This window comes from Colossoma macropomum, unplaced genomic scaffold (genome assembly GCF_904425465.1).
Source record: "Colossoma macropomum unplaced genomic scaffold, Colossoma_macropomum, whole genome shotgun sequence".
Lineage (NCBI taxonomy): Eukaryota > Metazoa > Chordata > Actinopteri > Characiformes > Serrasalmidae > Colossoma > Colossoma macropomum.
Genome location: NW_023494802.1, coordinates 21635897 through 21658193, shown reverse-complemented (window position 1 = coordinate 21658193; position 22297 = coordinate 21635897). Strand labels below are relative to the sequence as shown.

At 40.2% G+C, this 22297-nt stretch overlaps 1 protein-coding gene across 2 annotated transcripts in view; it reads left to right on the top strand.

The window, feature by feature from the left end:
* acss2 (acyl-CoA synthetase short chain family member 2) overlaps nucleotides 1–20327 on the top strand; it is a 28099-nt gene extending 7772 nt beyond the window's left edge. Inside the window, exons 5-19 of one of the 2 annotated variants that reach the window (XM_036590842.1) lie at nucleotides 337–409; nucleotides 1086–1161; nucleotides 2849–2963; nucleotides 3423–3470; nucleotides 9502–9639; nucleotides 11001–11171; nucleotides 11474–11607; nucleotides 13267–13399; nucleotides 13518–13574; nucleotides 13774–13854; nucleotides 14900–15008; nucleotides 15575–15643; nucleotides 15733–15909; nucleotides 19206–19280; nucleotides 19382–20327. In XM_036590842.1, the coding sequence (XP_036446735.1) occupies nucleotides 337–409; nucleotides 1086–1161; nucleotides 2849–2963; nucleotides 3423–3470; nucleotides 9502–9639; nucleotides 11001–11171; nucleotides 11474–11607; nucleotides 13267–13399; nucleotides 13518–13574; nucleotides 13774–13854; nucleotides 14900–15008; nucleotides 15575–15643; nucleotides 15733–15909; nucleotides 19206–19280; nucleotides 19382–19509 (1584 nt within the window). In that variant the 3' untranslated portion in view covers nucleotides 19510–20327. The remainder of the gene's footprint in view (nucleotides 1–336; nucleotides 410–1085; nucleotides 1162–2848; nucleotides 2964–3422; nucleotides 3471–9501; nucleotides 9640–11000; nucleotides 11172–11473; nucleotides 11608–13266; nucleotides 13400–13517; nucleotides 13575–13773; nucleotides 13855–14899; nucleotides 15009–15574; nucleotides 15644–15732; nucleotides 15910–19205; nucleotides 19281–19381) is intronic. The other variant, XM_036590843.1, reaches the window with a different exon arrangement.
* Nucleotides 20328–22297: the final 1970 nt, after the last annotated feature.

The window sequence follows — 22297 nt, the reverse complement described above, 5'->3', positions numbered from 1 at the left end:
CATTATATGGTCAATGCCTTTCAGTCCTTTTAGGGACACTTGGCTTTTCAAAATGCTTTAATCCTGCTGAGCATGTGCTCTTTGTTATTTTTGGAATTATCACTATGTAAATATTTATGATGATAATTGAAAGTATTACTAAAAAGAAGTTTAAAAAACAAGGAGTTGTACTTGATGAAGTGGCCAGTCAGTGTAGCTGGTTTATGATGCTAAAACTTTTGCAGATATTTTTCATTTTTCCCTAGTTACCTGTGAACGTCTTAAAAGAAGACAAAGTATTCTCAAAGTTTTGACAGGGTTGTATAGTCATATTTAAGTGTTTGTGTCGTATTTCAGTTTGCAGGTTTCTCTGCCGAGTCCCTCTGTGAAAGAATCATAGATTCCCAATGTTCTCTGCTAATTACAGCTGGTAAGAAAAGTTTTATTATTGTTTTTTTGTAATATTAATCTGGATTATCTTTAACCTGTGATAATCTCAGTGTTAGCTGTAAGTAGCTCAAGTTTTCTTGCTGCCTTTGATCATTGTTTGAATCACAGCATTAGAAATGGAGCTGACCACATTGCTTTCAAAAGCTCTTTACTGCCATGCTTTAGTCACACCCACATTCTGAACCGGAGTGCCTGAATTTAGTGATCTTGTGAATGACTACATTAGTGACTGTGCTGTATTGGTTATCATAGACTGACAAGTCTGTTTTTAGTGCACACAGTGCTGTCAGATAATTGAATAACCCTGTAAATGTATTGTTTGGGTTTGGGGAATCTATATAACTATCCATATAAAGATAAAAACAAAATGCTAATTTAATTTTTTGACCCATTCATAGTCTCTGAATGAAAATCCCCTTGTGTATGTGTATTGAGGCTAATGCCAGGTTTATCAGCTTACTCGTGCTGTGACTGTGCACTGTAAGCCACATTCGGTACACCCCACACCCCAGCTTTGACTAGGGCAGTTTATGGGTGCATTTTGACCATCTACTGTTTACGCCCTTTTAGGCCCTTATCATATGTTTACATTTATCACATTAATTTGATTTAGACAACACTTACCTTTTCTCTGTCTGTCCATGTTCCTCTTCCAGATGGCTTTTACAGAGGAGATAAGCTGATCAATCTTAAAGTGATCGCTGATGAGGCGCTGCAGAAATGCAGGGACAAGTAAGACATACATACATACCCACTTTCAGACACTGTAATCGTTGACTAAATTCCTGAAGGACTCAAATCATGAAAAACTATGTTTTTCCCTTTAAAGGCACAATAACAACAACTGCCTTTTTTAATTCTGAGGTATAAAACGAGGCTGGAAATTTATGTAAAATTGAATGATGCCACCTTATTTATATATGGATCATTTTACTGAATTAGTTCAAAGTTGAAACCACTTTGGACTTTAGACTAAAACCCTTTTGATTTGAATGATCCTATACCTCAATTATGATTATTTTATTAAAAATAAATGATTGAACATTCCTTTTTATAAATAATAAAACAATCAAAACACTACCAAAGCTTTACCAAAGCTTTCAGTAGTGACAATTTCAGCTAATGTTTTAAACACAACAAAAAACGCATAAAATTGCATTATTTTTCACTAAAACACAAAAAAGTTTGCTTAATTGCAGAAAATATGTGTTTCACTAGTAACACTTCTTAATGTTACACACAGATTCTCAGACTTTGGGACACATTTACTTCAAAACAATGAGATCGAACTGCAGGGGTGCATTCTCACGCTGAAATGCAGGGGTGTGGCTAAAATAAGGCTCCGCCTATGGACTAAAACAGAGTTTCCGGAGTGACATTAAAACATGAGATGGCAATTTTCGAAAAGTAATTGAAACCAATATTAAGAACCTCTAAACGACGTAATCTTGCCCATGTTGGTTATTTAGATTTTAAATCCTTTCCCGACTCTGTGTGTTCATTTACTGTCCCCTTAAAAACCTACTACCGCGCGTGTATCACGTGACTCCGCCACGTCCAGTCTGCGACATGGAAGCTAAGGCTACGTTCACACAGCAGGTAAAAGTGGCCCAAATCTGATTTTCTCACCGAATCTGATTTTCTCACCAAATCTGTTTTTTTTTTTTTGTTTGGCTTTAAATGATCTGTATGCAACATCAATCTGAACAGATCAGCTCCTAAACTGAGGCGCATATTCTAAAGAGCAACGCGTCACGCTGCTTCACGGCTCAGAGGTGAACGATCACGAACGCCAGTCGATCCCCTGGGGATCAGCTTCATTTTCACCAGCATCACAGGAGCCATCATGAAGCTTCACTGACTGACAGCTGGGCTCATCACCCAGAATGTGTTCAGCTCGCCGTAAAGGGCGCGGTCACTTCTTCGGTTCATGTCGTCGGGTTCTTTAAACTTTGCTTTCAGACTTTTAACTGTTCTTTGACGCTGCAGCCTCGTTCTCCTGCGGCCGCGTTCGGACATTTCTTTCGAAATCTCTTCAAACACGGAGGGTTTTGGATGAGTCTCTACTAATTTTTGTACAGAGATATCACCCCAAATGTTTGAGGTCTAAGCAGCGCATGAGGAATGTTGAGTTCAATTGACGGAATTTCCAATCTGGCTGTTGAGATGATTTACATTAAGATATACAGAACATGTTTACAGTACAAACCTTGTCAGTGAACTATCAGGGTAAAAAAAAAAAACCCCCGAAATAATCGTATTAATTATTAATCGTAATCCAGGTAAAACATTCAATATATTGTGATACTGGTTTGAGGCCATATCGCCCAGCACTATTACAGATATTTCTTATAGAGTACAGATTGAGGTTTGGGTTGTAAGCCGTGCTTGTTTATCGGATACTGTGCATTTCCTGCAGATCTTTCCCTGTGGAGCGGTGTATTATGCTGAAGCACTTATCAAAGGAGGAAGAGGAAGCCTCATCGCCGGGCTCCCTATCACCCCCTGCAAAACGTTCCTGCCCTGACCTCCAGGTAAACCTTGACCTCTCACTTACATCAGTACTTTGTCGGTCTCACCCATTAACCAGTTGTCTATTAATGGATAATACTGTCTGCTGTATTCTTGTAATGTTAAGCCCTATCCTGTGTGTGTTTATTTTTACCCAAACTCGGTCATGTGTTGTCCTATCTTTGTTATTCAAGTTGCTGTTTTTGGGTCAGTATGGTTTTTATGACTGTTCTAAAGCCATTGAAATCTGGCAACACCCACAAGATATTGTACTGAAGACCTTTGAATCATATAAAAACTGAGAGCTGAGGGTGATTAGTATGGAGTCTTCACTGTCTCTGCTATGCTCTGAACGTCAGGGGTCATTTTATGTTCTGTAATAGAGCTAAAGGTCTTCTGATTTACAGTAAAGTGTTGCCATATTTATCCTTTCCTCACTATCTTTTGTATGTGCATAATCTCTCCATTAACCCCCCCTTTAGCAGGAGAAAAAGAAAGAAAAAGTAAGGAGGGTCCGTCCCATCCCTAAGGTATTTCAAGCCCTCCCTCTGCTTAACTCTTGCTTCTTTTTCTTATCTTGTCTTTCTTTAACACTTTTGTCCACTCCTTGGCTACTGTCTTTCTTTGGGAAGGTCCGAGGCCTGTATCAGTTTTCACACTCTAACACAGTGTGTGTGCAAGTGCATCTCACCGTACACATCTGCAGCCTTTTCAGACTTGGCTTCTTTTTTCTGCTGTTTAAATGTGGAAAGAAAACAAAATAAACAAGTCCAGTTTCAGTCCTTTCCTTTTAGCTACTGGATTAATGATTGGTTTGTGTTCGATGCCAGTTCTGAAAGGGCAAATCTCAGATCATAACAGGTGTCTATAAGAAATACTGACAGTCACAAGTCACTCAACAGTAGTCTGGGACCAGTGCTGGTTAGCTGTAGCCACTCTGTGTGTTCTGGTTCATCTGGCTTCACTACTTTATAATCACTATAAAGAGATGAGGATTTTTTTTTCTACCTGACTCTCTCATTCACAGTCATATATAGACCTCGTTTGCACCTAGTCGTTTCAGGTAACTTGATAAGATTTTAACCCTATGCACTAACGCTTGGTAGCCAGATGCTTCTCCAGTTAGTCAGATTTGAAATCTGATTACTTTGTGCCACGTGGGTCCGTGTATCTTTTGGTCGTTCGATTTTCATTTCAAAACCAGCATTGAAAAACGGGAAAATGGGTCAGTTCTTGTTTTTGGTTCTGTTATTGCAGTTTCACAAATTAACCATAAAATCAAATAACAGACGAACAACCATTCGATGAAGGGTCTTATTTGATTAACCAAAAAAATAAAAATGTATCGCCGGAAATAGACGTGCAGAGTGCACGCATGGTCTCAGAAGCTCAGAAATCACTGAAATCAGGCCTGATAGTCTGTGTTGTGCAGAATCCTGACTCCCCTTTGTGTGCAATACAGAGTATGCCTGTGTGTAAATAACGGTTTATCCAGATTTTTCCTTCACAACAAACAGCACAGCAGGATCTAATGAGTCTCTCAGTGAGAGTTTAGTTTAACATCCCGAAGGCGCTGGTTGTTGTGCAGCACTTAGAGGACTGAATGGCTTTCAGTCGTAATGATGAGCATCTCGGTGAAGAAGGAGACACGAGAGAGGCTACAGAATAACGCAAATAACACATACATACATTTAAGACTAACAGAACAACATCATTATCAACATTAAACCACAACAACGTCTCTTTTTACAGGGCGGAGCCGCAGCACAGCTCTGTGTAACACACTTCTAAAGCTCCTTTTTCAAAACTAGAGTTGGTGGCAGCTGCCACATTATTATAAGAACAATATGGACTCAGGACAGCGCACAGCTTTAATTCTCAAGTCTGGATCTGTAACACAGCTGCTATAAATTTACATCTGACGACGTGACATTAGTGTTCATTTTTCTTATCATTATTGGGCAGCGCGGCTCATTTGTCTTTGACTTTGCTGTTAAATGGTGGGAGTCCTGCAGAGTCTCTTCCCCATATCGCTTCAGTTTTTTTGCTGATAGAATAGCCACATCAAATATACAAATGACTATAAAAACCTCATATAGTCTCCCAAATTGCCGGGACTAGGCCTATCTTGTTATTCCTCTTCTTCTGTGATTGTGTGATTAGTTTGTCAAATTGTAAAATGAGGCTATTTCTTGATTTTTCCACAGAACCAAAAACGAGAACTGACCTATTTTCATGTTTTTCGATACTTGACTTCAAATGAAATCGAATGACCAAAAGATACACGGACCCACGTGATATGTAAAGCTTTTTTTTGCTTCTAGTCAAAATTTCTAGTCAAAAGGTCTTTGCCACCTCAAAAATCCCAACTGTGCATGCTGTTGTTCATTTACATATAGCGGCTTCACGCCAAAATGATTACTGTTTAGAATAATTAGCCTCCTCTTGTATTAGTCATTGCAGCCATGGATCATGTTTGTTAAGAAGTGATGTAGCGTAGCGGTCAATAACAGTGGAAAATGAACTAAACTGGCAGTTTAATTTATCTAGCTCAGGCCCGAAGGCTCCTGAATTAAATTCAGAGGAGAAACTCGCATCAAGAGCTGAGTTAAAGGAGTAGAAACTCCTCAGTTTAGTGTTGGCAATGCAGTGGACGGTTTTACCTCATATGCAGAAGAGGCTAGGAAGGGCCCTGTCATAGCGTTGGGGTTTACACCTGTTTAAATGTGACTTGGGTGTATTTGCACCTGCGTTTTTATGTAGATAATCTCCATAATCTATATTTCTGATTAGAGATGGGCAATTTCATCATTATTGTGATTATTTTTATGATTGTGATACAGTGTGCTTCTCTGAGCGTGTTATGGATATCGTTAGTACTGAAAGAACACTGGAAGCTTACGAGTATGTGAAATGTTGAATGAAAATCATTTTGCCAGTTGGCAGTTTTTAAGTGTGGCACTACCAGTGCGTTGCGTGCTGAGTATCAGCAAAGTTTTTTAGTGTGATATTTTTGCCGTATCACTCACCCCAGTCCTGATGCTCTAGGTCAGCGGTCACTAATAGGTGGACCGCGGTCCGAGTCTGGACCCAGACACTGTCCTATGTGGACCTGGACCTATAACCGATAAACTATGGAGAATTATTTAATTTCGACGGGGTGGTCCTGTTTTAATCGGCGTAGCTTTTCTAGCCTTTATGGTACCAGTTTAGCGGCCCGGAAAACTCACAGACCAATCGCATGCGTTGTAAATATCACACGTGACGCTACTCAGCCAATCAGATCTGTGCATTATGATGAGCACTGAGACTCGAGTGAATGACGCACACACAGGGGAGGGACGAGGCGAGACACAGCAGTCAGAGAAGAAAATGAGTCAGAGGGAAGTTATTTCACATGGCGTGATCTAAAAAGAGAAAACTGACAGTAAATGTTGTTGAAATATGACTGAACTGTACTTTATTTGATTTGACATTGTTGTTGACTGTATAAGATGTTGATATACCTACTAGGCTACTTCAGTAAACAGTATGATGTTTCGGACCTTTGCTTGAGGAACTTTCCTCTAACTGGACCTTACTGAATTTTAATTAAAGACCCCTGCTGTAGGTGCATGAAATGACCAGGTATGAACGGGGTTTTGGTTAACTTGCATCTGCAGAGCCCGGTTGGCTAGGCACAGCAGAGTGGCAGATCATCGTACCCAGGCTAACTAAGGTTATGTGTAGTGTTTCAGAATGTTTCTTTTGGTCTAACCAGTGGTTCTCAAACCGGTCTTCGGGCCCCCCTTTAGGTGGTCCACATTTTTTACTCTATTCCTGTGTTGAGTGTTGGGATAGAGCAAAAATGTGATTGTCTGGGGAGCCCTGAGGATTAGTTTGAAAACCATTGGTCTAAACTATTTGGCCAGAAGTGTACCACATGCTAGTAAGCAGATGCAACTGCTTCACACTACATAAAGTCAATTTTGTGAGTTTTTACATTTAAAACATAAGCGCAAACTGCAGTTTGAGCATTGCAGCAAGGGCCACTTGGCTTGCATAAGCTATTCATAGGTTTTTTCACCGACAGAAATTCAGCAGCCAATTTTTTGCCTATACAACAAGTAATTATTATTGTTGTGGCCATTAAAATAGCAGCACATCTGGTGTACACGCACTCTGATTTCTTCTTGTATTCTGAGGTTTATAACTGCCGTACAAATAAGTGAGACAAATAAGCTTAACATTGTATTTCTCTTTACATGACAGGAGAACACTTAAATGTAACCATTGTGAATAATCATCAAAAGGGTGATTGCCATTCAGCATTCATTGTACAAGAAATCATAAGTATTTATTTAGTATCAGATAAAAATGAAACAGATCAAATTAGAAGATAAACACCACAAGATGTAGAGTTTAAGTTAAAGAGCTGCGTTTTTAGATGCTTCTTAAACGTGAGCACTGAGCTTGACTATCTAATAAAAGGTGAACTGAGCTCCACAGTTTAGAAGCAGAATAGCTGAAAGTGTCTCTCCACGGTTTCTGTATTTTACAGAGGGTATCTGTAGAAGGCCCCTATCTGCAGATCTTAGATTACGTGCCGGAACATAAACAGACAGACAGTCTGTGATGGAAGCGGAGCTTTAAGGTCATTTAGAGCTTTAAAAACTAGTAGCAGAGCTTTAAACTCTATCCTGAACGATTCAGGCAGTCAGTGCAGCTCTTTTAAAGCGGGACTGATCTGATCTCTGTGTTGTTTTTGTTGATGCTGCTGTATTTTGTATGAGTTGTAAAGGATGAACTGTTTTCTTAGGAAGTTCAGTGAGAAGATCATTACAGTGATCAACTCTGCTTGTAACAAAAGCATGAACAAGTTTCTCTGCGTCGCTCTGAGAGACAAAAGGCCGAACTTCAGTGATTTTCTCAAATGATAAAAAGCTACTTTAGTGACTGTTTACATGCAGATTAAACAGAGCTCAGAGTCTAAGATCACACTCAGGTTTCCTACTTCAGGTTTGATATATGAAGCTAAAGAACCAAGTTTCTCATAAATAATTTTTATACCAAAACGATAAAATAAAAACCAACGATCAGTATTTCAGTTTTTTTATGATCTAATTGCAGAAAATTTCGCAACATCCGGTGAAAAATATCTGACACACAGCTGTTCTGTCTACAGAGTCTTGATCTGTAGAAGGAAATCATCAGCTTTATCACTGGGGATACGATCCTGATGCAGTTATCAAAAAGGGTCTCACTCACTCGCGCTTAGGTCACCCTGTGTACACCTGGAACACGTGCTTGTGTTGTGTTGGCTCTGTGTGGTCATTTGCATTTGTGCCCTTGCGTGGAGTGTCTTTCTGGCCTGTATAGTTAACCAACACTTGGATCAGACCTATTAGTGCTTGGGGACGTGGATTTGGAAACACAGTTATGTCGCCTCAGTGTCTCTCAAATCTCTTACACCCTTAAACAGTGCCAAAATCTTTCTACTCTTCTCTTCTCCCATTGTCTCATGGATTTGACTGTTATTTGAGTACGGCCGAATGCAGACTCGCTCGTTAGTTCCATTTACACGTTCCTGTCACTTAGCTCTCTCATCCTGTGTTCCCTCCTCTCAACCCCATGACGTGCATGCTAGATCTGATCCAATCAAGTACACTTTTTTAGTCATGTTCCTATGTATATATCCTATTAAGTCCTAAGTTCTGTAGCTCTGTGATAGATCTGTGTGTTACTAACTTTACTTAATCTTTTCTCTTTCTTATTGTTTGTTTTCTGTTGCATAAAATGATGTGATTTTGCACTGTGGTCTAACCAGTTTCCTTGGTTAGATTGAAAGCCATGCAGAATCAAATGAGTTTAATCATTTTTTTTCATATCAGCACCTCCAGACCACTTGTAGTTGAAGTGTGTTGGTGTCTGTGTGAAAAGCATCTAAATACACTATGTCCAAAAGTTTGTGGACACCCCTTCATCTTAGTTAATTCAGCTACTTCAAGGTGCACCCGCTGCAGACACAGGGGTCAAATGCACACACAGCTTGTATAATATCCTTAGAAAGGCATCGACAATTAAATAAGATGCTCTGGAGTCGATGCATGTGACCTTAAGGTCACAATGTACAATGCCAAGCGTGGGCCCCACACACACACACCAGCATTGGAACTGCGTTCTCTGGAATGATGGAGCTCCTCCAATACTTTTGTGATGAGCTGGAGTGATCCAGAACTGATCATCCAACATCAGTACCTGACCTCACTAAAGTTCTTGTGGCTGACTGCAGTCAGATCCCCACAACAATGTTCCATCTTGTATAAAGCCTTTCCAGAAGAGTGGAGACAGTTACTTCAGCAAACGGGGACAAACTCCTTTTTAATACTCTGATTTTGGAAGAAACATTGGATGAGCAGGTGTCCATACACTTTTGGCCATATGGTGTATATTAGGGCTGTTCACCTTTGGAACATATAGAGATTTTGGGGTTTTAAAAGGATGTTTTCCTAACAGTCCCTGCTCAGTATGGCTCAGAAAAGACTGGTTGATTTTCTGCTTTGTGGGCTGTGGTTGGTGCAGGTGCCCTGGAACCCAGAGGTGGATGTGTGTTGGCACTCTCTGATGGAAGGTGCCTCTGATGAGTGTGAGCCGGTGTGGTGTGAATCTGAAGATCCTCTCTTTATTCTCTACACTAGTGGCTCCACTGGGAAACCTAAGGTATCATCAATAACCTACACGTGATATGCTATGTTTACTTTTAATTTTATTGCTGTGTGACAACCTATAATTTCGTAATACTTTTACTGTTTTGTGGAGTAGGCCTACTTGGTAGATACAATTTTCTAAATGCACTGTCTCTCACAATGTCTCAACTTCCGGCTGTTGCCTATTCTTGACAGCAGTGTAGTCATCACCCTACTTATTCCAATGCTTATACAGTACCGTGGCAATAAACCAGAGTACTGGATTTACATAAACACAACCAACACAGCAGCACAGTTACGTAAGCATAAGTGTAAAGCAGGCATCCTCTCGACGTAGGCACAGTCTGGCCGCGTCTGAGCTCGTCTGCACATTTTTGGGTCAGTCAGAGTCGACGGAGAGTGAATTGAGTAGTGCGTAAGCGGCGCGTAATCAGTAAGACTCTGATTTTTTTTGCCTCCCGATCGAGTTTCAAACCAGTCGGAGTTTATCAAACATGTTTGATTTTTTTCGACCTGGTCAACGACTCACCTGAATGGATTCCTGCAGCAGCCAATGAAAACAGAGTGCAAAAATATCAAATTCATCAAGTGAACAAAGAAAATTGGCGAAAAGTCTCTCATGTGTGGAGCGAAGCTTTTTACTGAGCTGAGTTTAAGGCACAATCGATATTATGTATGTTTAAAACTCTAAAAAATACCAAACTGATCATTTTTAAATCCATGACCGTCATTTAAACATGTTTAAGTGCTGCTTCTTTACTGTCGGAGCAAACGACAGAGAAAACAGCAGCAGCAGCTCCACGTTTGTTTATTTGGGTCTCCTAGTAACGGGAGAAACCGAGAGTTTGCGTTCAGTGAGCTCCGTTCGGTTCAGCAGCAGCTGAAAAGTTGGGTAGTGTGTGATCCCTAATTTAGTGTGGATCCTCAATATTTCAGTCACCCAAAAAAACCAGTCGGACAGTGTGACACGTCCAGTCTTTTATAGTCTGTTCAGTCGTGTAGTGAACCCAAGGCTTTAGTCAGACAGCTGAGATATGCAAAGATGAGAACAACACAGCAAACTTACAGAATCTCACTTTCACAGGCCTGTAGATACATATTTTAACCACAGCCGGAGCTACAACTTCAAACACTGGCATGTAGGTAATAAACTGAAGGCTTGAAGCAGTGGTGGATAGCAACAGCTGCTAAGCAGTGATTTGAAGAGCTGGGGAAATAAAACGGAGAGTGTAATGATTTGTTTGGCCATGATACTGTACGATGGCAGCACCCACAGAAAACAATGCAGTTAATAACTATTCCTTCTCCATTTGTCTCATCATGGCTACGCCCCTGGTCTGTTGAAGAGTCTCACTTCCCTTTTTTCTTTTTCAGGGTGTATTACACACAGTCAGTGGTTACATGCTGTACACTGCCACAACATTTAAACTGGTGTTCGACTACCACCCTGATGACGTGTACTGGTGCACAGCAGACATTGGCTGGATCACCGGTCACTCATACATCACTTATGGGCCCCTGGCTAACGGGGCCACCAGTGTCCTGGTGAGTGCACGCCGTAGTTTGTCTGTTAGTTGGCATACGTGCTGTAAGAGGAAGGGGCCAAGCATACAGAGCTTTCAGTGAGGAACGGAATTCGGACTGTGCTGGCTCTGTGCAGTTGGTTCTCAGTATTCGATGTTTTGTTCAGCAAGGTCAAACATGGTTGCAGTCAAAATCAGGATTACTTACCAGAAAGATAACAACTTATTAACGCTTAGTTTGGCAAGCTGAACCAGATTGACCTTAATTCTTATCAAATAGCATGAGTGCCATTACCAATGTTCATTTAACTTCCCTGCTCCTAGTTTGAAGGTCTGCCCACCTACCCTGATGTTAGCAGAATGTGGGAGATAGTGGATAAATACCACGTCTCCAAGTTCTACACTGCCCCCACAGCCATCAGACTCCTCATGAAATACGGCAGTGAGCCGGTCCACAAGTAAGTTCATTACAGAAGGCTTTATTCTGGATTTCACAGCTCTGATCTCTCTCATAATCCTAAGAATATTAGAATGTTGATACAGCTCCAGTGCTGTTTAGCTACAGTGTGTGTCTGACTGGGTTTATGTCTATGGATGAAAAATTCTCAAACTTGTTTCCCTGTTTCCAAAAAAGTTGGTATGCTGTGCAAAATGTAAATAAAAATAGAATGCAATGATAAGCAAATCTTGTAAATCCTATATTTCATTGAAAATAGTACAAAGACAATATTTGAAATGTTGAAACTGGAAAAACGTTTTATTGTTTTTTAAAAAGAATGTGCTCATTTTGAAATTGGTGCCAGCAACACATTCCAAAAAAGTTGGGACGGGGGCCTGTTTACCACTGTGCTGCATCACCTCTTCTTTTAACAGCACTCTGTAAGTGTTTGGGAACTGAGGAGACACTGCTGTAGTTTAGAAAGTAAAATGTTTTCCCATTCCTGCTTGATATAGGATTTCAACTGCTCAACAGTTTCGGGTCTCTGTCTTTGTTGTATTTTTGGTTCGTAATGTGTTTTCAGTGGTGACAGGTCTGGACTACAGAGCCATGCTGTTGTAATACATACAGAATGTAGTTTGACATTGTCTTGCTGAAATAAATAAACGACATAAAGGCCCTCCCTGAAAAAGACGTTGTTTGGATGGCAGCATATGTTTGCCAACACCTGTGTATTTGTAGTTTGCTGATAACATAATCTTAAATGAGCTTAGGCCCAGAGAAGGCGGCAGCGTTTCTGGATCCTGTTTATATTTGGTTTCTTCTTTGCGTTTTAGAGTTTTATCTTGCATTTGTTTATGCAGTGATGAACTGTTTTCACAGACAGTGGTTTTCAGAAGTGTTTCTGAGCCCATGCAGTGATTTCCACTACAGAATCATGTCTGTTTTTAATGTAGTGCTGCCTGAGGGCCCAAAGATCAGAGACATCCAATATTGTGTTTTGGATTTGTCCCTTGCATACAGAGAACAGGTATCAAATTCAAAATGGGCATGTTTTTCAAAAAACGATAAAACTTCAGTTTCAAAATTTCATGTTGTCTTTTTTAGTATTTTCAGCTAAATATAGATTTTACATAATTTGCTCACCACTGTATTCTATTTTTATTTACATTTTGTCCAAACTTTTTTGGAAATGGGGTTATAAAAGGATGCCATCATTTTGGGAAGCAGAAGTCTGTCTCGATTGGTGATGGTGTAAATCACGATTCACTTGGTTCTTTTCAGTGTAACATCAGTCACTTCCAGGTGACCAGACCCTTACATAGATTACATGTACATTATTACGTACATTACACATTGCAGCCAAAGAAGTCCTTAAATACAGCATTTAACTTGGCAAGCAGCTTAACTTTATTAAATTTAGCTTTTAATTTAGCTGGTGAACAACAGGCCTACAGTGTTTTAGAGGTGGATATGTGGTAACTGTGAAAATATAATGAATACAGTAGTATTAAACAGTACAAACTTGACCGCACTATGACTGCTATAAAGGTTGTATTGTAATATACTCTTGGGTTTATTGTATACTCTGAAGTTTAGTATATACTGTTACTTTGGTATGGAGATTCTGTTACAGTGTCCATTTTTAGCCCATTAGAAACTGTGTTTGTGTCCCCAGGTATAAGCGTAGTTCTCTGAAGATCTTGGGTACAGTAGGTGAGCCTATCAACCCTGAGGCCTGGCAGTGGTACTATAACGTAGTTGGAGATGGTAGATGCCCTGTGGTCGACACCTTCTGGCAGACAGAGACGGTAGGAAGCTATTTCTGTTCCTTCTTTAAGCTGTTTAATATAAATTTCATTAATATTTTATTAAATATTTGTGTGTGCTGGATGATGTTTTAACAGAATTCTCCTTTGTATTATTCAGGGAGGACACGTACTAACACCTCTACCAGCTGCCACGCCTCTCAAACCAGGATCTGCAGTAAGTGCTTTAAGTGTCTCTTGCAGGTTTGTTTATTTGTGATAGTCAAGCAGTTTAACATAGTCATATAAAACAGGTGGTTCTGGGAAATTAAATGCAGTCAATGTTTTTGCTATGACCATTTTACAGTCTTATACATGTGTTAGTGTTGTGCTTTGTTGAGCTCATGACACTGGCTTGTGTTTCATTCTGTCTGTAGACATTTCCGTTTTTTGGGGTGGTGCCTGCCATTCTGAATGAGTCAGGTGAGGAGCTGGAGGGACCAAACGAGGGCTACCTGGTAAGAGGCTTCATGTTTATTAATCTGACTTCTCTTGGTTCAAGCTGGGGCTGCACTAAGCTAGTGTTTGCCTCGATTTTAACCCCAGTTAGCTGCTTGCAACAAATGTTCACAATCTGAAGTGATTTTTCAAGTCAGTAGCTTGATCAGAATTGATGGCTTGAACAAATTTTTTTTTCTGATACACATCCTTAAAAAACTTGATTTGTCTTGTCTTGTTCTTCTCTCCTAATGTGCTGACTAGACACTATGCACTGTCCAAAATCTGCTTTTTGTTGAGTAAAACTTACTTATTTATTTATTTTTGTCTGTGTTCAAAAGATCACAGAAGATTCTCTTTGGCAGAGTTGAGAACTGAATATTGGGGATGTGTGAATATGTATTCAGAATACAAAAATCAAGTATCTGTATTCAGTCCAAATTACATTTTGTGAAGGCAGTATTCAGTACACAGCTACATTTTCATTTTTAGAAGAATACTTTCAGAATACTTCTTACTGTTTATGTATTCTAACAGAACGCATTACTGAATATGTTTAGGACGGTGTATTCAGTATTCAGCCATCACTGCTTTTTCAAAGTGTTTTGCCCAGTTCTGCTCTTTGGCCGGTACGGCCAAGGGTTTACATAACAATTCATAGAAGTGTTTGGCAGATTTTGCTGACAGATATAATTAAATCATAATTGTAAGGTCTAGTTCTGTGTAGTATAGTCATTTTTCTTTTCTTTTTTCTTTTTTTATATTTGGGTCAGAATGAGAAATTGCCCCGATTGCACTTTGATTCGCTCATACTCATTTAATGATTTACCCAAATTTATAACTAATTTGTCTTTGTATTGCTGCTTTTTAAACATTAAACATCTTACTTGTGCTGTGACCGACTGCTCTTTGTACCTTTATGCAAATTGTAGTGTTGTGCAGCGTTTTTTTAATCCGGAAACGTTTTTTTTTCCTTATTTATGTGCATGCAGAAATTGAACAGCATAGATTAACATGGCCATACATTAGCACAGCATGTGTAATTTGATGCATCCTCTTCTTCAGGTATTTAAGCAGCCCTGGCCTGGGGTGATGAGGACTGTGTTTGGGAACCATCAGAGATTTGAGACCACCTACTTCAAGAAATTCCCTGGATACTACGTGACTGGTGATGGTAATGTGGATGTTTGCAATTGGTTGATCGGGCTATGTGCATGGTGTACTCTTAAAGGGCCGATGTAATGAAAACCTCATTTCCTCACATTTTTAAAATTAAAGACTTTGATGTAGTGTATATAAACAATAATAAAGTTTCAAAACCATGCCGTTCAGTCCCACACCGTCCATATATGCAGTCTCAGCTGAAAAACATTTCAGCCCATTGTGAATTCATTGTTTCAGCCTACAACAGTTTAGCCCTGCCCATTCATACTAAAGTTAAAAGGAGTGTTTCAGTCCAAACTGCTTTTTTGAAGCACAATACAGGAGATTCGTCATCTCTGCTGTATTTACATATTTTCGTCTTAAAGGTACAGTACCAAAAACATCCTGCTTAATTCCAAGGGATATAGAGAGGTCAGAAAATGGTCATGTAAAAATGAATTATGAATTATAAATAAATCCACACTAATATCATAAGTGGACCTCAGGAAAAACAATTAAAATACATGACATTTTATTTTATATTTTTTAAAGAAATGGATTTATTTATTGGATACTCATGCTTAACTATGTGTTCAGGTTGCCGTAGAGATAAGGATGGGTACTACTGGATCACCGGCAGGATTGATGACATGCTGAACGTTTCTGGTGAGAGCTGATGTCACTGACGTTTGTCCTGCTGCACTTGCTGTGTTTTCGCTTGGAGATGGTAGTAATAGTTCGTGAATCTCTCTCAGGTCACTTGCTGAGCACGGCCGAGGTAGAGTCCGCTCTGGTGGAGCATGAGGCTGTAGCGGAGGCTGCAGTGGTGGGGACCCCACACCCTGTGAAAGGAGAGAGCCTCTACTGCTTTGTCACACTCGCAGATGGCATCAACTACACTACTACTCTCGAAGCTGAGCTCAGAAAGCAAGGTTTGTGTGGTCTTTGTGCATCTCTGTATTCACAGGTATGTTCAGATTCCGTTTTAGTGACGCTGGGCTTGCTTTCTAAGGTGTGGACACATGGAAATCGTCCGTTAATCTTATTCACTGACAGTGTTTTGATTTTTACTGTGCTTGTTTATATCAAGGCTTTGCTTGTTTGGCAGCTTGAGAGATTCTTGGTATCAGAATTCAACTGAAAAGGAAATTTGTCTAAAACTGAGCGGTTTCTGTTTACATCATGTGACTTATCTGGTTGAGACCAGCGTTCATCTAATAGTTGTAAATGGCGCCACCTATCGGACAGCACAGCTGCAGCTTAAACCTAGAGCTGGAAAATACACCGATCAGGGATAACATTATGACCACCTCCTTGTTTCTATGCTCATTGTCCATTTTATCAGCTCCACTTACTATATAGGTGCACTTTGTAGTTCTACAGTTACAGACTGTAGTGGATCAGTCACAGCAGTGCTGCTGGAGTTTTTAAACACCTCAGTGTCACTGCTGGCCTGAGAATAGTCCACCAACCAAAAATATCCAGCCAGCAGCGTCCTGTGGGCAGTGTCCTGTGACCACTGATGAAGGACTAGAGGATGACCAACACAAACTGTGCAGCAGCAGATGAGCTATCGTCTCTGACTTTACATCTACAAGGTGGACTGACAAGGTAGGAGTGTCTAATAGAGTGGACAGTGAGTGGACACAGTGTTTAAAAACTCCAGCAGCACTGCTGTGTCTGATCCACTCAGACCAGCGCAACACACACTAACACACCACCACCACGTCAGTGTTACTGCAGTGCTGAGAATGATCCACCACCCAAACAGTACCTGCTCTTTGAGAGTCCATGGGGGTCCTGACCACTGAAGAACAGGCTAAAAGGGGGCTAACAAAGTATTTATAATCTCCTGTGAGGGTCTCGTTCTCCTCTGAGAGCAGATACTCCCCTCTGCAGAGAAGATGCGCTCTGATGGAGCGGAGGGGGAAGTGGAGAACATTTGTGGCAAACTTGTTCTCTATTAACAGTTAAATGAACGATTTTGTGTAAACGTTTCAGCGGTAACCCTTCGTCCACCTTCCCTTTATACTTCTCTACTGAGAACTAGCTTGTGAAACTGTTTGCGGGTGGTGCCGAATTTGAATGCACCGGTGGCCTCGACGGTAACTACTGGAGTATCCTTCACAGTTTAGTCACCCATGATCCTTGGTGCACATATTTGACCCAATAATAGTGCAGGAGAAACACTGTTAGAGGGAAACCAACTACTACAAGTTGTTTAAAAAGGCTAATAACATATACTGTAAGATATACAGAACAGTATTTCTTTAGTTCTGATTGTTTAAAAGGGTGTAAATTGAATGCAGGGTGTGAAATGCACATGTTGTCAAAGAGTTTAACAGCTTATAGTCTGCATCGCTTCATGACAAACTGATGTTTTTTAATGACAGTATTTTCTCCAATAGATTTTGTGCACTGGCTCCTTTCTGATGTGACAATAGCTTTGTTCACACAGCAGGTAAAAGTGGCCCAAATCTGATCTTTTTCTTTATATGTGACACAGATGTGTGTCTGTGTGTCAGGGTGAACAGAAACACACTGAATCTGACATTTTCAGTTCCGATTTGAGACGCTTTCATATGTGGTACACGACTTAGTCTGAACAGCCAGATTGGAATTCATGTGACTTCTTTTTTCGTCAATCCAACTCGACATCTGTCGCAATTTTGCGCTGCTGAGTCTCATAAACATTTGGGCTGATCTTTCTGCACCAAAAATTAGTAGAGACTCATCCGAAACCCTCCGTGTTTGAAGAGACTTCTAATGAAATGTCCGAACGCGGCCGCAGGAGAACGAGGCTGCAGCGTCAAAGAACAGTTAAAAGTCTGAAAGCAAAGTTTAAAGAATCCGAGGACGCGACCAAAGAAGTGACCGCACCCTTTTTACGGCTCGAACACATTCTGGGTGATGAGCCCATCTGTCAGTCAGTGAAGCTTCATGATGGCTCCTGTGATGCTGGTGAAGATGAAGCTGATCCTCCGGGAGCGACTGGCGTTCGTTGGCGGTCGTGATTCTTTACCTCTGGATGAGCCTCTGTTCTTTTGAGCATGTGGGTCAGTTTAGGAGCTGATGTGTTCAGACTGATGTCGCATACAGATCACATTTAAAAGATTTTGTGAACAGCCAAACAAAAGAATCAGATTTGGGCCACTTTTACCTGCTGTGTGAACATAACCAAAAAGCCTTTGTAGACCGCGTGGTTTGCATTTGCTAATAAAAAAAAAAGCAACCTTCATAGGACAGTGCTACCAAAGACCCACCTTTCTCGGCTGCAGCCCAGCTTTTAGAACACAGCTGTGGAGCGTTTCAGCCCAGACTGCTTACTGAATACTGCACAAAACAGGGGAGCCAATAACAGCAGAGAGCGTTTGCATATAACACACTTAAAGGTACAATAATGAAACAGCCTGTTCAATTGTAAAGGATAAAAAGAGGTTGGAAAATGGTCATGTAAAAATTAATGATGCCTGTGGTACAATACAAACACCATAAGTGGGGGGGAAAATTAAATGAACAACAAGAAGAATGTAGGAAATGGATCCTTTGAAAAGAGATAGAAACCCAGTTTATTTGATTTTACTCGACTTTTAATGTTTTAGCTATTCTTTTACATTTTATTCCTTTTAATTTCTTTTATTAGTATTCTCTTTATTATTTTATTATTGTCAATTTATTCTATATACACCTATACATCTATAGCATCTTTATACATCTTCCATTTCTTTTTATTTCATTCATTCATGTTTTTATTTATTTTATCCTTATCTGATGTGTTATTTGTTAAGTTACTATATTGTAATTGTAATGGTTTATTGATTTAACGGTTTATTGGTACCATCTTATTGTTCAATTTTACTATTTTTTGTACGATTTTACGATTTTTATTATTTTATTATAATATTTGATTTCTGTTTACTACCCAACTTCTCAATCCCTCATTTGATTTGGTTGATTGATTGAAAGCTGTTTAAATGTCCAGATTAGTCAAAGTATTGGAGATATGTGTGTTCATGGAGGTAGACTTATTGATGAGCCTTTACCTGATTAGTCAGGTACATCTTTACTTGGTCAGAGTATTACCTTCAGCTGGGGTGAGACTGGTTTATCGCTGTACTTGTGAACACACTAAATATTTCAGGGATTTAAGGTGTAGTTAATGTACAGTTGTGCAAAACGCAACCATAAAGTTCTAACTATTGCGATTGTGTTTTATTCTGTTGAACAGTGAGAGAGAAGATTGGTGCCATAGCTACACCGGACTATATACAAAATGCACCTGGGCTTCCCAAAACTAGATCAGGTACCAGCATAACCCCTTTTGCCATGTGTTTGTTTATATGCTGTTCTCAGCCTCATTTATATTTCTTAGGAAATGACTTACTGTCAAAATGTTCTCCGCAGGTAAAATCATGCGGCGTTTGCTACGCAAAATAGCGTCTAACCAGCGGGACTTGGGAGACGTGTCCACGCTGGCAGACAGTACGGTCATCGAGCAGCTGTTTGAGAACCGCTGTTGTACTGCTGTGTGACCACAAGGGGGAGCTGATTGGAATGCCATACTCTGGCATAGTAGGAACTGCACCTCATGGAGGGACATGGAAGTAGAGTGCAGAGCAAGGCTAGTGGGGGGGGGTGAAAAGAAAGGAAAAAAAAAAAGGTGTATAAATTGTACTGCATTATCCAAATTGTTCAGAATCTCTGGGAACTGAAAAGGTTTGGAGGGAAATTAGTTTTTACTGGACCCACTTGTATATTTAATATTTTGGTTTTAACAAAAAGTTTATTTTTGTTAGCGTCGCTCTGTGCATTTTGTTTTTTTTTTATTTTGTTTCACATAAAATTTTTTGAGTTGCATCATGTTATATGTTTGGAAGACCTGAAGGGTGAGATGGAAAAAGTCATTTCCTGAGTCACAGTTCCACTTAATTCATATTTTCTGCTTTTATAATATAACAAACACACACACACACACTTTCTAAACCACTTAGCCTTCTGGGTCACGGGGGGAGCTGGAGCCTATCCCAGTGGTCATTGAGTGAAAGGCAGGATACACACTGGACAGGTCGCCAGTCCATCGCAGGGCAAACAGACACATATTTTACACATACGTTATACCAAAACCAGCCCAGTATTTTTAGCATCACTTGCACCTTGGCCAACACTTAGCATGTTACACCAGCTTTGACCAGCAGGGGGCAGTTAGGGTAATAGCTATGGCTGGGATAGTATGTAACTATCATTAATGATCTCCTACTGTCACTTAATAAGCTGACGATTTCTCACACAGCTGTAATAAGCAACGTTTATAAAAAAAACAACCACTGAACAATTTTGATTGCCTAATGAATTGAATTGTGGTAATTGAGGGTAAAATGTAGTTTTTTTAATGACTGAATTGTGCAGGTGATGCTAAAAATAAATAAATAAATAAATAAATAAATAAATAAATTGGAGCTCAGACTCAGAAACGGACTTTACTTTTTTTCCATCTTACCCTTCAGGGCTTCTGTAAATAGGACTTGGACACAAGCTGTGTCAGCTGATCATTGTCAATTTCACTCTGTACTTCGCAGAAGACTACTGTCCTGTTACACCTCTGTACGCATTACCGTTTGGGGTGGCGTCTTGATTGTGCTTTCCAGATAACACAGAGCTTGAGTGTGTTTTTTTTGTTTTTTTTAATTATTTAGTCAATTGTAGATAAGGTTTTTATACGACTGCACTTACATTCATGTGCCAACTTTAACCCAGGGATGGGTTGCAAACTGTGTTCACTCCTTAAAGAGGATATATTTGCTCCGTTTTGTAGCCAATAGTGATATGATGACATTATAATCCACCAGCTGTCCTATTTCAAGACCAGTGTAAGGCCCAGTCCCATTTCACCCCTCGCCCCTACCACCGAGCCCTTAGCCCTCTGGTTTGTGCGTTCACATCTAGGAGTAGGGTGTCCCGATTCTTCTTGAGATAGAGGGGGAGGGTGCAGTGTTGGGGCTACATGACCCTCCAAACGGAGGTTTTTCAGAGCCTCCAAACAGACAGTTGTGAGAAAAAAAGAAAAACCGGCGAGACGGAGAACAAGAGACCAAAGAAACCCACAAATGTGAGAATTTCCTCTGTAAAAATCACAATATCCACTGTTTTATCTTAGTTTAATGCCGTTTCAGTGTATTTTGGTCGTTTTCTTCATAACAAGCATAAAAAAATGCTAATAGCATGCTAATGTCTCGGTAGCCAGCTTGCTAACTTTCCCGTTCCACCTTAAATAGTCCAGCAGTTCTGATGCCTGAAGCACCAGAATGTAACTGCTGCTCCATTTAAGGTGGAACGGGAAAATTTGAACAAGAATCTGGAGAATATCTGACTTCACTGAAGAATTAGGGGTGGGTGATAATAAATAATTGCCCCCCCTCTTTGAAGGCATATGAGTCCCTAAATGTAACTAAAGCCCAGCAGTGAGGAGCTGAACTTTACCCTCCTCTGCTGTCACTGCAGACGGGCAGGGTCGCCTACAGAGCAGCACTAGTAGCGTTAATGAAGCGATGTTTTGTTGTTTTTATTTGAGGGTCCCGTTTCGTAAGCCAAGATTTCAACCACTACCCTTTGTAACTTGTTCCAAGGGGTTAGGGTGACACTTGAAAACAAGGGCTAGGGGTAAAAAGAAGAAATGGGACTGGGCCCAAGTCTCAGACTTCACAGTTGCTCAGCTGCAAATGGTAAGTCGTTGGGATTGTACCGTGTCTCAAGAATCACAGTTCGAAATGGACAGGAAAGCTCCACTGGGCATGAGGTACTACACGCCCTTTATCGTAGACTCCTTCCGACTGCATGAAGACTGTATGAGTTTTTTACATTAAGCTGTGTATGTTCTACCATAAATCTGTAATTTGTGTTGAAAGTAGGTATGAGTTTTTCATGTTAAGGTCTTTGAGGACGTGACTGAGTTTTATGCTCAAACGCTGTTTCACTTCTCAGTGTAGCTACTGGATCATTGGAAAATGCGTGCTTCAAGCAATAGAATCACATTCCTCTTCAGACCGTCTGGTCATCGTAGAATTGTCTGAAAGAAGGTACTGTGATGTATATGGACCTATACACATAATTATTCAGCCATTTCAGAGTTTTATAAATGACTGTCGTTTGCTCAAATGCACTTCAGGAAAAGTTCAGGCAATATGTGAATTCAGATTTGCTTGGACACACTGTGTAAGACATAATGCTCTTCAGGTCTTCAGCTGAAATGGTCCTGTTGGAAACAGAAATATAAGTTGCATATATTGCATTTGTTTATCCTTATTGCATCTCATTTGTCTGTAT